Source organism: Aquarana catesbeiana, linkage group LG05, assembly GCF_042186555.1.
Source record: "Aquarana catesbeiana isolate 2022-GZ linkage group LG05, ASM4218655v1, whole genome shotgun sequence".
Taxonomy (NCBI): domain Eukaryota; kingdom Metazoa; phylum Chordata; class Amphibia; order Anura; family Ranidae; genus Aquarana; species Aquarana catesbeiana.
Genome location: NC_133328.1, coordinates 616,642,913 through 616,659,986, shown reverse-complemented (window position 1 = coordinate 616,659,986; position 17,074 = coordinate 616,642,913). Strand labels below are relative to the sequence as shown.

Below are 17,074 nucleotides of genomic sequence, written 5' to 3'. Positions count from 1 at the left end.
CCGACCTGCCGCAGTATAAAGACGGTGGCTGGTCGGCAAGTGGTTAAAAATATGTGACTGTCATTGAGAATGTAAACCAACTCTGTATATAAAGGCCCCCCCCCAAATATGAAATGCCCCAGGTCCCCCCCAAGGTCAAAATTTGTCTCTAGGTTGGATTCAGTGTCCAGGCAACAGCTTGGTAAGCCAGTGCTGCAGGGGAAGTATACAAGCAAGAAGGTGTGTGGGCTGGAACAGACCGAGGAACAAAGCAAGATACCAGATATGTTGATCAACTTTCAATACCCTCACAGTACCTATAGCTGCAATCCTTTTGTTTTAAGAAATATAAATGGTGGGTGGGTCAGACCCAAGAAAATGAGGGGTTAACTATTCACTGACTCACCAAGTTTGGTGTGGTCTATGCCAAAACAAGGAACCAATAAGGTTTAGGGAGGCAATTTAGCAACAAAATTCCCTCCATCTTCTGGTTCCGGATTGATAGAGGTATGTGCTGTGCATTTTCCTGAGGTCATGACAACATTTATTTTCTTTTTGTGTTTATGTATTCTTGCATATATTTGTTAAATTTCTTCATGTTAGAGCTGGATTATTATGGTGGTCTCACACTATCCCCCGAGGAAGCCATCACTGGTGAAACATGTTGGGAATCAACACCCACCTGTGACCACCTTTTCCTTCTCCTTTGGGCTGCCAGCAACCCAATACTTGTATTGTATATGCTCTATTATTGATTTTAACTATTTCCATATATTTTGTTTCTTTTTCGCTTTTGTTTCTTGTACCAATAAAAATAAATTATTTTTCCTCAATTTGTTATGATTCTCAGTTGTTGATAGCACCGTTATAATCCCACTTCTCTATATTTACAGAGTAGTACATAAGGTGGAGACCTAAACAAAGGCTGGCTGGATTGAATTGCCTTCAGTTGACACGCTGCTTCCCAAATGAAGACAAATCCACAACACTGACTGAAGATATACATCAGATCTCTGGCAGAAGCCAGTTTCGGGAGATATAGACTGGACAGTTTAGGACTTACCTTCTTAGTAAAGCTCACGTCTTGCCTGCTGATTTTGTCCCGTTTTATCTTGATGTCGCCGACATCAGGAATTATTCTGAGAAAACAAAAACACAGCAAAATTTTTACCTTAATCATGTTTGAAAGGGTCTATCTTTGTTAGAAAGTTAAAAAAAAAAAAATAGGATTTTTGTACTCACTGTAAAAACCTTCTTGGAGTACATTGAGGAGGCACAGGAAGTCCTAAACCTTGAGGTTATACAGGAGGATTGAAGGCTGGCAAACAAGAAAAAGTGCAGGCCAGCCCAGGATAACCCATAATACTACAATAGCATGCATCAGTTTTGTAGCAAAAGCTTGTGGCTCTCCCAAGAAAATTATTTTACAGTTAGTACAACAATCCTATTTTTTTTTTTTTTCAATATTGAGGGATACGTGAAATCTTAAACCTTTATGGCATTCAGAAGGAGTGTCCAAGAAAAAAAAAAAAAAAAAAAAAGGAGAACCGGGACTGGCTGCAGCCCAAAGAGCTGCCTCAAGGATATGATGCCTGAAACTGGCATATATGCTGAAGCATTTATTTGGTAGAATGTAGAGAGTATATGAAAGCCCAAATCTAGTATTCAAAGTAGAGTGCGCATTGGCAGGAAAGAGCAAAACCCAATCCTTGAGACCATAAGCATGAATAATGATTTGAGCCACCTAGAGTGAATGGAATGAGACAGCCCGGTATTATCTGCCGTTCTAACTCTATACATTTTGAGAGCCTCTATAGTAGGAGCACATATATAACTAGAAAAGGTACAATTTCTGGGGAAATTGTGAAAAGTGTTCTTGCCTCTACAACTGGAGTGGGCGGAGCAACTGGGTGGAGTGGCTTGAGTAACTGTTGTGTGGTTGGAGTGGCTGGAGTAACTGTGAAAAGTGTTAAAATGCTTAATATTTTAAAAAGTATAAATAGTAGTAAAAAAGTTGAAGTCTCATCATTAGCTGAAAGAGTTGAACATTTTTTCAAAAATGATTTTTTTTTTTCAAAAATATTTTTTTTTCCAAAAATGATTTTATTTTTATTTTTTTCAAAAATTTTTTTTTTTTCAAAAATATATATATATATTTTTTTAATTATTTTTTTTTTCAAAAATATATATTTTTTTTACATGGGGTGGTCATAATGTTTTGGCTGATCATGGGGTTGTCAGCTTTTGTCACCTCCCACTCTAGTTTTGAACATTTCGCCATTCATTCCTATGGGACCAATTTCGCTGCAAAAACGTCATTTCATGGACCATTCGGCAAAACATTCCACAAAGTAATAACACACCAATCGGGAACAATCCGCTCGTTTCGGTATATTATTTGTCTCTGTAGTGTGAAAACTGTGGGAGGAGTCTACAAGCATTATCAAGTCTAGCAGATGAAGTCACATGCATTTGGAGTGTCTCAGCATCTTGTGTTTACAACCACTGTTTCCTAGCAACGCTCATGCCCTGTTTATGCTTCCCAAATACTGCTTCATCAAAACTGCCCCATCAGAATTACCCCATCAAAACTGCCCCATCATATTCCTCTATTATAAATCAGTACATGGTGTGTCTGTCCCCTCCCCCGGGCTCTGTAATCAGCTGAGATGCTCCAGCCACCTTCCCCCCTGTGTATAACAGAAGCTTTGGTAACCATGGCAACAAAACAAACACTAACAGTACACTCTGATTAATGGCTAAAATTTCCTGAAATGACCTCTAAACAAATGGCCGTATTTTAAAAACTATACATCCTACAGCGAAGATCTTTATATTGTGAGAATCACAAGACCCAGACCTAGATTTTGATGTAGAGTATGTCTCTGAAATATTAAAAATGAAGGCACAGTCGCAGTTTAGAAATTGCCCTTCAAATTTGGAGGGGGCTAGAGTGTAGTTTCAATGAATGTCAATGGACGGCGTGAGTTGCAAACAAATGGTCATATTGTGAAAACTATCAGGACTATGGCTTAGCCGTGGACATGTTTAGTGGCAGCAGGGATAGCTGAACGTTTTGATATAAGATTTGTGTAGGTGGGCTTGAAAATGAGGGAGTGGCGGCAGTTTAGAAATCATGTTCTGATTTTCCAGCTTTTGTCATCTCCCACTCTAGTTTCCCCATTCATTCCTATGGGACCAATTTCACCGCAAAAACAACGATATTTCGTGAACCATTCGGCGAAACGTTCCACAAAGTAATAGCACACCATTCGGGAACAATCCGCACGTTTCGGTATATTACTTGTCTATGTAGTGTAAAAACTGTGGGAGGAGTTAGGGTGGTAAATTTGGCTATAATAATAAGAATAATATATATGTGAGATAACAGTAAGTGGTCTTGCTATGCAAGAACACTTAATAATGGATAGATTAATCGCAGGTGAGCCTGGAGGGAACCCACTCCTCCTTAGAAGGCACAGGGGGCGCACTAAAAACCCAGCAAATAGCACAATGGACTATAGTGTCCAGTGTGCCCCCCCACTAAATAGCCAACGGTACAAACAAACTGCAACTCCTCCAGCCGATAACTGGCCTTAACAGCAAGGAGCACATGGAAGGGAAAAATCCACTGCCATGGTGCTATTTACTGGGTGTCCAGTGCGTCCCTGTGCCTTTAACCACTTAATTCCCGGAAGGATTTACCCCCTTAACCACTTGCCGACCACCGCACACACATATACGTCGGCAGAATGGCACAGGCAGGCAAATGGGCGTACCTGTACGTCCCATTGAATTTGCCGCCTAGCGGGCGCGCACCGCAGGATCGTGCCCGCGGGTCCCAGGAACTCGATGTTCTCCGGCGGCCCGCAATTGCGGCGAGGAGAGGCAGAACGGGAAGATGCCAATGTAAACAGGGCATTTCCCTGTTCTGCCTAGCAACATGACAGGGATCTACTGCTCCCTGTCATCGGGAGCAGTGATCTCTGTCATGTTCTAGTGAGAGACAATCCCCCCTACAGTTAGAATCACTCCCTAGAACACACTTAACCCCTTGATCGCCCCCTAGTGGTTAACCCCCTTCCCTGCCAGTGTCATTTATACAGTAATCAGTGGCTATTTGTAGCTCCGATCGCTGTATAAATGACAAAATGGTCCCAAAATAGTGTCAAAAGTGTCCGATAGAGCTTTCTTTTGGTGGCATTTGATCACCTCTGCAGTTTTTATTTTTTAGCACTATAAACAAAAAAAAGGCCGACAGTTTTGAAAAAAAATAAAAAATAAAAACAATCATTTTTACATTCTGCTATAAAACACAGCCAATAAAAATATGTAAAAAAATTTAAATCTCTTCATCAATTTAGGCCAATATGTATTTTGCTACATATTGCTGGAAAAAAAAAATCCCAATAAGCGTATATTGATTGGTTGGGGCAAAAGTGATCCCGTCAACATACTATGGGATAGATTTTGGGACTTTTTTTTTTACCATTTACTAGTAATGGCAGCGATCAGCAATTTTTAGTGGGACTGCGATATAGTGGCGGACAAATTGGACACTAAGTGACACTTTTTGGGGACCAGTGACAGCAATACAGTGCTAAAAAAAATAAATAAATGCACTGACACTGCATAAATGACACTGGCAGGGAAAGGGTTAACATCAGGGTGGATAAAGGGTTAAATGTGTTCCCTCACTGTGTTCTAACTGTGTGGGGGTTGTTGACACTAGACAAGGAGAGAGATCCGTGTTCCCAATTAGTAGGAATCACAGATCTCTCTTTCTCTGTGACAGAACGACGGTCTGCCTTGTCTTGGCAGACCACCGTTCTGTCATTCCCCCAAACGGCCGCCAGACCCGCTTATTGGCTCCCGATGTGTCCAATCACTGGGTGAAACAACGTACCTGGCCGTGTATATGATTTATGTGAAAAAATTATGGCAATTAACACTTCTCTGTTTAGTATCACCAGTTGGGCTTTTACCTCTGCGGACTTTAACCCCTTAGCGTCGACCGTACACAAATATGTGGCCTTGGCTTGAAGGGGTTATACCGGAGCATGAACTGCAGTTGCAGGCATCACCGCGGTACCGTTTTTTTAGAGCAGCCAGTCGGCTCTTTAGGGATAACAACTGATGCGGCTTAAAGCTGCTCGGCTGTTATCCCAAAAGGAGCGGGAGGGGACACCCCCCCCCCCCCCTCCTGCCACCTTCCGCCGCTCTTCCCAGGCCTCCCGTTCCACGATCCGGCACTTCCGCCAGCTAGAGTGAGACTGGAATAAAGCCAAAGAATGGCTTTGTTACAGTCTCCTATGTAAACACACAGAAGTGACGTCACTACGTCATTTGCGGTTTACTCGGCTGCCAATAGCGCCCGATTTAAAAAAAAAATTACAGTATTCAGAATCGCCGTTTTTGGCGATCTGAATACTTTGAAGTGCAAAGGAGGGATCGGGGGTCTTTTAGATATTGTGGCGATCCCTACATAAAGAGTACCTGTCACCACCTATTACTATCACAAGGGATGTTTGCATTCCTTGCGACAGCAATAAAAGTGATCAGAATTTTTTATTTATTTTTTTTAAAGTGACAATGTAAAAAAAAAAAAAAGAAAATAAATAAGAAATGTTTTTTTTTTTTTTTTTAAAGCGCCCCCATCCCTGTGAGCTCACGCAGCAAAGAAAACGCATGCCTAAGTCTTGCCCGCATATGTAAACGGTGTTCAAATCACCGCAATTGTTAGAGTAAGTGTAATAATTATAGCAAAAGACCTCCTCTGTATCTTCAACCTGGTAACCGTTACATTTTTTTTTAAAGCATTGCCTGTGGAGATTTTGAGGTACCGTAGTTTGTCGCCTTTCCATGAGTGTGTGCAATTTCAAAGCATGACATGTTAGGTATCTATTTACTCAGCGTAACATCTTTCACATTATACAAAAAAATTGGGCTAACTTTACAGTTTCATTTTTTTTTTTTTTAGTTCATGAAAGGGTTTTTTTTCCTCAAAAAAAAAAAAAAAGTGCGTTTGAAAGACCACTGTGCAAATACCATGTGACATAAAATATTGCAACAATCACCATTTTATTCTCTAGGGTCTCTGCTAATAGATATATATCTATATAGATATACATCTATCTATATATCATTTTCTAGTAAAAAATAAATATTTTAACTTGTAAGCAACAAAATGTCAGAAATAGGCTTAGGCGTGAAAGAGTTAAAATAGGTGTATTGCTACTGTGTTTCTCTGAAAATAAAACCGGGTCTTATATTAATTTTGGCTACAAAAAACACACTAGGGCTTATTTTCAGGGGATGTCTTATTTATTTATGGTATGTACAATAATCTACGTTTATTCAAATACAGTCATTGTGACAATCTTAAAATGATTAAAAAAAACCCTAAAAAAAAAAAAATTATATATCTTGATCCTTTAAAGCATGATAGACAGAACAGTGCTTGTGCTGCGTCATTTACCCCTCTCTATGTTCTAAAAAAAACTGGATCAAAACAGGAAAATGTTTTTAAAAAAGTTCCTGTGTCCTCTGTCTTCTCTCCCCCTGCCAGCTCAGGAGTCAGCATTGTGGCATTCTGTAATCCCAAAAATAAACCTTGGTTAAAGTCCTTGTAAAATGATGTAATCCGTTTTGTAAAAAGATTACATAATGTGCAGTGTGTCTCCTTATGTAACTTTATTGTGGAAAATACCTTATTTACAGCGCCACTGTGCACTCATGTGACCCGCCGGAGCTCTTCTTCCCCGCTCCGAACACTGCAGAGGGAGGGGCCGCTGACGTCAGCTGGGAGGAGAAGTTTTCCGGCGGGTCACGTGAGTGCCCAGCGGAGCTGTAAATAAGGTATTTTTAACAATAAAGTTACAAAAGGAGACACACTACACCCTATATAATCTTTTTACAAAACAATTAGATGTTTTGACAACAACTTTAACTAGGGCTTATATTGCAGCCACTCCCAAAAATAGCGCTAGGTCTTATTTTTGGAGTAGGTCTTATTTTCGGGGAAACAGGGTAGTAGGGGTGAAAAGAAGGAGCCCAGGGGTGTCCTCACACCCCTTTAGACATATTCCAACTCACTCTAGTTATCTGAACTCAGAAGGCAGAGTTTTGGTCTCTTGACCCTTTAATGGTGCCTCAGTGTCATGCACAGTTGAATGAAGTGTGATAGTATGGAGAGGGCGGACACATTTGGAAGCATATATGTAGACAAAAAAATAAATAAATAAATAAAAAATAAAATATATGTAGACAAAAAAAAAAAAATAAATAAAAAATATATGTAGACAAAGACTCACCCAAGCTCTACTGCACAATTGTAAAGTAATATCGGTAAAGATCGGTGCTCAGGCTTGTCCGTGAACATCAAAATAGCAAGAAATGCCTGCACCACCATTGCTTCTTCTTACAAATCTTTATTGTGCAATAACATCAATGCTAAATCTATAATACTAACGCGTTTCGGCCAGAGCCTTCCTCATAGCATAGAGGTTTACAATAAAAATCAAGTTTATATAGACAAAGATATCCATTCCTCCATTTGGGAACATAGATGACTTTACACATTCCTAGGTGCCCAAGCAGATCTATGAAGTTATATATCTTCTCCTCCAGGCGCCTGCCTTCCCGATGCTCGCTAGCGGTTTATTAGAACAGGTTTAAAAAAGGCAGAAAACTGATAAAGCCGCACACCTTGAAAACTGCAAAATATGCAAATGAATCTGCAAACAATGAAAAGAAATGTTTCTAGAAATGACATTTTCTCTTCGGGCTCATCACAGATTCATGCTGCACCCAGAGAACAGGCAGTTCTACAGGAAAATCGGCAGTCGGCCTGGTATTAAATATTATCACTTAATTACAGCTATGTTCAGCAATTGCGCTGCATTTTCAATCTTCTGTGATGAAAACTGTCAAAATAATTATAAGCCATCATTTCTATGGCACAATATTTGCAGGAAAAAAAGCGTTTTCTGCTAAACAAAAACACAATTACATACTTAATTAGGATAACTATGCGGCAGATAAGCTTTCTATAGCAGCATAGAATACTCAGGGATTTGAAATAGGAACATGTACAAGGGAACTACTATTGCTGTCCTGCTTATGAAAATACTAGTTTCCTGGCTTCTTGTTCATGGAGTCTCTGACTTGGAAACAATATGCAGAACAGGAAAGCCAGAGAGAAGTTATGGTTGCATTAAATTGGTTTTAAACCCTCACATACAGTGCCTTGCAAAAGTATTCACCCCCCCCCCCCCCCCCCCCCCGGATTTTTACCTATTTTGTTACATTACAGCCTTTAGTTCAATGTTTTTTTTAATCTGAATTATATGGGACGGTTCAGAACACAATAGTCTAAGTTGGTGAAGTAAAATTAGAAAAATATTTACATAAAACTATTTTTCAGAAATAAAAAAACTGATAATTGGCATGTGCGTATGTTCACCCCCTTTGTTATAAAGCCCATAAAAAGCTCAGGTGCAACCAATTACCTTCAGAAGTCACATAATTAGGGAAATGATGTCCACCTGTGTGCAATCTAAGTGTCACATGATCTGTCATTACATATACACACGTTTTTGAAAGGCCCCAGAGGCTGCAACACCTAAGCAAGAGGCACCACTAACCAAACACTGCCATGAAGACCAAGGAACTCTCCAAACAAGTAAGGGACAATGTTGTTGAGAAGTACAAGTCAGGGTTAGGTTATACAAAAATATCCAAATCTTTGATGATCCCTAAGAGCACCATCAAATCTATCATAACCAAATGGAAAGAACACGGCACAACAGCAAACCTGCCAAGAGACGTCCGCACACCAAAACTCACGGACCGGGCAAGGAGGGCATTAATCAGAGAGGAGCACAGAGACCTAAGGTAACCCTGGAGGAGCTGCAGAGTTCCACATCAGAGACTGGAGTATCTGTACATAGGACCACAATAAGCCGTACGCTCCATAGAGTTGTGCTTTATGGCAGAGTGGCCAGAAGAAAGCCATTACTTTGAGCAAAAAACAAAATGGCACGTTGTGAGTTTGCGAAAAGGCATGTGGGAGACTCCCAAAATGTATGGAGAAAGGTGCTCTGGTCTGATGAGACTAAAATTGAACTTTTTGGCCAGCAAAGAAAACACTATGTCTGGCGCAAACGCAACACATCACATCACCCAAAGAACACCATCCCCACTGTGAAACATGGTGGTGGCAGCATCATGCTGTGGGGACGTTTTACAGCAGTCGGGACTGGGAAATTGGTCAGAGTTGAGGGAAAGATGGATGGTGCTAAATACAGGGATATTCTTGAACAAAACCTGTAGCACTCTGTGTGTGATTTAAGGCTAGGACGGAGGTTCACCTTCCAGCAGGACAATGACCCCAAACACACTGCTAAAGCAACACTTGAGTGGTTTAAGGGAAACATGTAAATGTGTTGGAATGGCCTAGTCAAAGCCCAGACCTCAATCCAATAGAAAATCTGTGGTCAGACTTAAAGATTGCTGTTCACAAGTGCAAACCATCCAACTTGAAGCAGTTGTCAGAAAGCAGGGAGCTGCAATTACACACTGCAGAGCTCAGCGAGGTTAGCCGATTGGGGAGAAGGAACACACCCCCCTGTACCCAGCACACAGGAACAGGGCTGAGGAGGTCAATCCCAGGCTGTGTTGATGGAGGCACCCCCCCCCCGTCACAATTTTTTCTCTTTGTGTCCGAAAAACGTGTCAGAGGTGACTCATGCTGATAGCAGAGGAAGGAGGCAGCAGACAGAAATGACACTCACACACTATAGACAGAGCACGGGTGCTCAACCTGTGGGCCTCCACCTGGTGCAGAACTACAAGTCCCATCATGCCTCTGCCTTTAGGAGTCATGCTGTTAACTGTCACACTTGCAATGCCTCATGAGACTTGTAGTTCCTCAACAGCTGGCGGGCCACAGGTTGAGCACTTATGCTATAGAGCAGTGACAGCAAACCTTGGCCCCCCCAGCTGTATTGGAACTACATTTCCCATGATACTCAACGACACTGCAGAGTGCAAAAGCATCATGGGAAATGTAGTTCCAAAACATCTGGGGTGCCAAGGTTCGCCATCACTGCTAGAGGGATATGCTTTGTTCATATTGCATGCCTGAGGTTTACAACCACTTTAACTAAACTGGAAAAATGTGTCTAATCTAGTTTAAATTGATTGTAAAGTCTCATTTAAAAAAAAAAAAAAGAAGAACAACAAACATGGTATACTTACCTGCTCTATTGCAGTGGATATACACAGGGCAGCCTGGATCCTCCTCTTTTCGGGTCCCTCTTTGCCTCTCCTGGCCCTTCCCTCCTGTCGAGCCGAGCTGCAGCTCCGTGTGTCCATTCAGACATGGAGCTGACATTCAGCCTCGCCCCCCCCCCCCCCCACTCCGATTGGCTAACTGACTTTGATTGACAGCTACGGGAGCCAATGACGCCGCTGCTGTGTCTCAACCAATCAGGAGGAGAGTTCCGGACGGCCGAGGGACTCATGCACATCGCTGGAGAGAGTTGGGGCTTAGGTAAATATTAGGGGGTGCTGAGGAGGTTGCTACACACAGAACACTTTTCATCTTAATGCATAGAATGCATTAAGACAAAAAACCTTCTGCCTTTACAACTGCTTTAAAGTACTTCTAGTTCACCACAAGATGAGGGCTATGAAGAAAGTTGTGTCATGGCTGCACCCATAAGGGGAAGTCTGCATGGCGCCTTTCATTTATATATGTATATTAAAAGCAGAGAACGTGAGGCTGCTCACATGGGAGCACAGCATGGGAGCACAGCATGGGGGCGTCATCCTATGAGATCTGGAATACCCACCATTCCCTGGAATCTCACCAGTAGGATGAAGGTGTCATTTCCTGCATTCAAGAAGCCGGAGGTGAGGTAAGTATATTTAGTAACTTTTTTTTTTTTTTTTTTTACCTTTAATGGTGCCAAATTAGTATGAAGGAGGCATCCTGAACTATTATGCAGGCCTTGCTTTTTACTGTAAGATCCATATTAACCACTTCATGACCAAGCTATAGCCAAAAGACGGCTACAGCGTGGCTCTGTTGTCCCTGGACATCCTCCCAGAACCACGCCCCCCTGGGTGCGCATCCGGCACGCTCTGTGAATGAGGTACAGGGCCAATCACCATATGTCCAATCGCAGCTGATCACAATGAAAAAAGATTTGCCGGTTATCGGCACTACGTTCTTCATTCGTTCTATGTTCTTCCTGTCACAGCGAGAGGAGAGGAGAGTCGGTAACCAGCAAGTTTGACAGGGGACATGTACACAGATAATCAGGGCAGCCCCATCAGTTCAGCAGTGCTGCCTCATCAGTGCAGCCCCATCAGTGCAGCCCCATCAGTGCAGCCCCATCAGTGCAGCCCCATCAGTGCAGCCCCATCAGTGCAGCCCCATCAGTGCAGCCCCATCAGTGCAGCCCCATCAGTGCAGCCCCATCAGTGCCGGCCGCATCAGTGGAGCCCCCTCAGTGCAGCCCCCTCAGTGCCGGCCGCATCAGTGGAGCCCCCTCAGTGCAGCCCCCTCAGTGCAGCCCCCTCAGTGGAGCCCCCTCAGTGGAGCCCCCTCAGTGCAGCCCCCTCAGTGCAGCCCCCTCAGTGCAGCCCCCTCAGTGCAGCCCCCTCAGTGCAGCCCCCTCAGTGCAGCCCCATCAGTGCAGCCCCCTCAGTGCAGCCCCCTCAGTGCAGCCCCATCAGTGCAGCCCCATCAGTGCAGCCATCATTTGCAAATTTTTAGAACAGAAACTAAAAAATCTTTGCCATTTTTTAGTTTGTTTACCAAAAAATAAAAAACCCAGTGGTGATTAAATACCACCAAAATAAAGCTCTGTCTCAAAAATGATAAAAATATCATATGGTTACAGTGTTGCATGACCGCGTTAACGGTCATTCAAAGTGCGATAGCACTGAAAGCCAAAAATTGGCCTGGGCAGTAAAGGGATGAAAGTGCCGGGTATTGAAGTGGTTAAAGGACTCTGTATGCTAAATATACTTGTGTGCATTTAGTAACTCTAATCCTGCAAAAGAAAATGACCAGAGGTTAGCAAGTCGGCTTTAATCGGTGGGGTACCTGATGCCTCGCAGCTTGGCTCTGTTGTCATGGCGATCTATAAGATTGTGCAAAATCTCTAGTACTAGCTGGCGCAGCTCCAAATCTTCCATCAGAGATGGCGAGAGCAGAGGATCCAGAATCGGGCAGGGCAGCGCTGCTGCTATGCTCTTTGCTTTATAGCCTGAGGTCACCTGTCAAGAAAAGCGAAATCATTTACAATATACCCAAATAAACCAAAGAACCGCTAAAAGTTTAAAGTGATTGTAAAGTCTAGTTTAACCACTTGAGCCCCGGACCATTATGCTGCCTAAGGACCAGAGGTCTTTTTCCAATTTGGCACTGCGTCGCTTTAACTGCTAATTGCGCGGTCATGCAATGCTGTACCCAAACGAAATTTGCGTCCTTTTCTTCCCACAAATAGAGCTTTCTTTTGATGGTATTTGATCACCTCTGCGGTTTTTATTTTTTGCGCTATAAACGGAAAAAGACCGAAAATTTTGAAAAAAAATGATATTTTCTACTTTTTGTTATAAAAAAAATCCAATAAACTAAATTTTAGTCATACATTTAGGCCAAAATGTATTCGGCCACATGTCTTTGGTAAAAAAAATGTCAATAAGCGTATATTTATTGGTTTGCGCAAAAGTTATAGCGTCTACAAACTAGGGTACATTTTCTGGAATTTACACAGCTTTTAGTTTATGACTGCCTATGTCATTTCTTGAGGTGCTAAAATGGCAGGGCAGTACAAAACCCCCCCAAATGACCCCATTTTGGAAAGTAGACACCCCAAGGAAATTGCTGAGAGGCATGTTGAACCCATTGAATATTTATTTTTTTTGTCCCAAGTGATTGAAAAATGACAAAAAAAAAAAAAAAATATTTACAAAAAGTCGTCACTAAATGATATATTGCTCACACAGGCCATGGGCCTATGTGGAATTGCACCCCAAAATACATTTAGCTGCTTCTCCTGAGTACGGGGATACCACATGTGTGGGACTTTTTAGGAGCCTAGCCGCGTACGGGGCCCCGAAAACCAAGCACCGCCTTCAGGGTTTCTAAGGGTGTAAATTTTTGCTTTCACTCTTCACTGCCTATCACAGTTTCGGAGGCCATGGAATGCCCAGGTGGCACAAAACCCCCCAAAATGACCCCATTTTGGAAAGTAGACACCCCAAGCTATTTGCTGAGAGGCATATTGAGTCCATGGAATATTTTATATTTTGACACAAGTTGCGGGAAAGTGACACTTTTTTTTTTTTTTTTTTTTTTTTCATAAAGTTGTCACTAAATGATATATTGCTCACACAGGCCATGGGCCTATGTGGAATTGCACCCCAAAATACATTTAGCTGCTTCTCCTGAGTATGGGGATACCACATGTGTGGGACTTTTTGGGAGCCTAGCCGCGTACGGGACCCCGAAAACCAATCACTGCCTTCAGGATTTCTAAGGGTGAAAATTTTTGATTTCACTCTTTACTGCCTATCACAGTTTCGGAGGCCATGGAATGCCCAGGTGGCACAAAACCCCCCCAAATGACCCCATTTTGGAAAGTAGACACCCCAAGCTATTTGCTGAAAGGCATGGTGAGTATTTTGCAGCTCTCATTTGTTTTTGAAAATGAAGAAAGACAAGAAAAAACATTTTTTTTTTTTCTTTTTTCAATTTTCAAAACTTTGTGACAAAAAGTGAGGTCTGCAAAATACTCACTATACCTCTCAGCAAATAGCTTGGGGTGTCTACTTTCCAAAATGGGGTCATTTGGGGGGGTTTTGTGCCACCTGGGCATTCCATGGCCTCCGAAACTGCGATAGGCAGTGAAGAGTGAAATCAAAAATTTACGGCCTTAGAAAGCCTGAAGGCGGTGCTTGGTTTTCGGGGTCCCGTACGCGGCTAGGCTCCCAAAAAGTCTCACACATGTGGTATCCCCGTACTCAGGAGAAGCAGCAGAATGTATTTTGGGGTGTAATTTCACATATTTCCATGGCATGTTTGAGCAATATATCATTTAGTGACAACTTTGTGCAAAAAAAAAAAAAAAAAAAAAAAAAAAATTTGTCTCTTTCCCGCAACTTGTGTCGCAATATAAAATATTCCATGGACTCGACATGCCTCTCAGCAAATAGCTTGGGGTGTCTACTTTCCAAAATGGGGTCATTTGGGGGGGTTTTGAACTGTCCTGGCATTTTATGCACAACATTTAGAAGCTTATGTCACACATCACCCACTCTTCTAACCACTTGAAGACAAAGCCCTTTCTGACACTTATTGTTTACATGAAAAAGTTTTTTTTTTTTGCAAAAAAATTACTTTGAACCCCCAAACATTATATATTTTTTTAAAGCAAATGCCCTACAGATTAAAATGGTGGGTGTTTCATTTTTTTTTTTCACACAGTAATTGCGCAGCGATTTTTCAAACGCATTTTTTGGGGAAAAAACACACTTTTTTTAATTTTAATGCACTAAAACATGCTATATTGCCCAAATGTTTGATGAAATAAAAAAGATGATCTTAGGCCGAGTACATGGATACCAAACATGACATGCTTTAAAATTGCGCACAAACGTGCAGTGGCAACAAAATAAATACATGTTTAAAAGCCTTCAAAAGCCTTTACAGGTTACCACTTTAGATTTACAGAGGAGGTCTACTGGAAAAATTACTGCACTCGATCTGGCCTTCGCGGTGATACCTCACATGCATGGTGCAATTGCTGTTTATGTTTGACGACAGACCGCCGCTTGCGTTCGCCTTAGCGCGAGAGCAGGGGGCGACAGGGGTGGTTTTTTTTTTTTTTTTTTTTCTTTATTATTTTTTTGCTTTTTTAATCTTACTTTTAAACTGTTCCTTTCATATTTTTTTTTTTAATCATTTTTATTGTTATCTCGGGGAATGTAAATATCCCCTATGATAGCAATAGGTAGTGACAGGTACTCTTTTTTGAAAAAATTGTGGTCTATTAGACCCTAGATCTCTCCTCTGCCCTCAAAGCATCTGACCACACCAAGATCGGTGTGATAAAATGCTTCCCCAATTTCCCAATGTCGCTATTTACATCCGGCGAAATCTAAGTCATGAAATACTCGTAGCTTCCGGTTTCTTAGGCCATAGAGATGTTTGGAGCCACTCTGGTCTCTGATCAGCTCTATGGTCAGCTGGCTGAATCACCGGCTGCATTCTCAGGTTCCCTGTTGAGACAGGAGAGCCAGAGAAAAACACGGAAGACGGTGGGGGGGGGGGGCATTCCCTCCCACGGCTTGTAAAAGCAGTCTAGAGGCTAATTAGCCGCTAGGATTGCTTTTACATGAAAGCCGACCGCTGGCTGAAAAGAATGATACCAAGATGATACCTAAACCTGCAGGCATCATTCTGGTATAACCACTCAAAGTCGTGAATGGCGTACCTGAAGACAAAAAAATGGTTAACAATGGTTAACAATAAAGCACAGTAAAGTGTAAATAATTACACACCTGAAAAACAAACATGATAAAACATAATAACAATAACAATAACAATAAAACATTGCAGAATAGAATACAGTAAAAAAGAGCAGAACAATAGAGAGAGAGAGAACAATAAAACAACAACTATTTTTTTTTATTTCATATTTTTTTTTTTTTTACACTTTTTTTTGTAACTAACTTTTATAACGGTAACCGGTTCCAGGTTCAGGTCTCTCAAAATGCGATGGCATCTTGGGAGACCCTGTGAAAGTGTGCCTAGTCTGTGCAATGCTGTACCCTACGCTAATACTCAACTAATGAATGGTAGCGTTCAAAACATTCACCAATGCAAAGACCAGGATTGTCAGGACAGGAGGGACAATAATAGCGGGTGTCACGCCTATATCCGCGCTTGCTGCAGACACGACATCTTTTTTGGGGGGTTCGTTGGGTAGGGGTACTCGGGAGGACATAAAAATGCCTCTCATGCAGCCGACTGCATTTGGTTGGGGATGTGAATGGGGGAAGTATGGGCGCTGCAGAAGTGGTGGGTTCCCAATTAGGATTGGCGAATGCAGCAGGAAGGGCACTATGGGCACGACGGGCCTGTGTTTGTCTTTCTGGTGGCAGCGGGACACTACTTGTGCTTGCCACCTCACCAGCTTCAACTGCACTTATGGGACTCGCCACGTCACCAAGTGTTACTGCAGTGCTGGTTTGACTACGACCGGGGTGTACTAGGCCGCTGGCGCTTGCCAGTTCACCAAAACGCTACCAAAAAACGTTAGCGATCGCAGGGATCAGGCCTGACTCTGCGAACGCTGCAGTTATGCGTTTAGTGTTTTGTAAGTGTCAGTGATCGATCGATACTGCACTTGGGTGGGCTGGGCCGGGCCGGGCGGAGGGGCAAAACGCAGGTGCTAGCAGGTATCTGGGCTGATCCCGCTAACACTGCGTTTTTGGGAACCCTAAACTGCTGGTGACGCTAGTATAGATCTGATCGGATCAGATATTGATGCGATCAGATACTATACCACTAAGGGAGGTGTACGGTGCGTGCGTGGGTGTTAGTGGTACTGGCGCTAATCTGACGCTGCCTGGGGCTGGTGCTTGCCAGTTCACCAAAACGCTACAAAAAAAACTGTTAGCGATCGCAGGGATCAGGCCTGACTCTGTGAACGCTGCAGTTATGCGTTTAGTGTTTTGTAAGTGACAGTGATCGATCGATACTGCACTTGGGTGGGCTGGGCGGAGGCACAAAACGCAGGTGCTAGCAGGTATCTGGGCTGATCCCGCTAACACTGCGTTTTTGGGAACCCTAAACTGCTGGGGACGCTAGTATAGATCTGATCGGATCAGATATTGATCCGATCAGATACTATACCACTAAGGGAGGCGTATGCTGCATGCGTGGGTGTTAGCCGTACTGGCGCTAATCTGACGCTGCCTGGGGCGACGCATATCACCGCCGGGCGATCAGGGGGCTAAACCTTTATTTGGTAATAAACGGCGGGTGCCCTGACACTATAAAAAATAAACGAAC

The 17,074-nt window shown here is 42.6% G+C and overlaps 1 protein-coding gene across 1 annotated transcript in view; it reads right to left on the bottom strand.

Moving 5' to 3' along the window:
- The window catches only part of EFR3A (EFR3 homolog A), a 194,655-nt gene that overhangs the window by 64,445 nt on the left and 113,136 nt on the right, over positions 1-17,074 (bottom strand). The window contains 2 exon segments of the mRNA XM_073632263.1: positions 1,043-1,118; positions 12,098-12,270. Coding sequence (XP_073488364.1) covers positions 1,043-1,118; positions 12,098-12,270 — 249 coding nt within the window.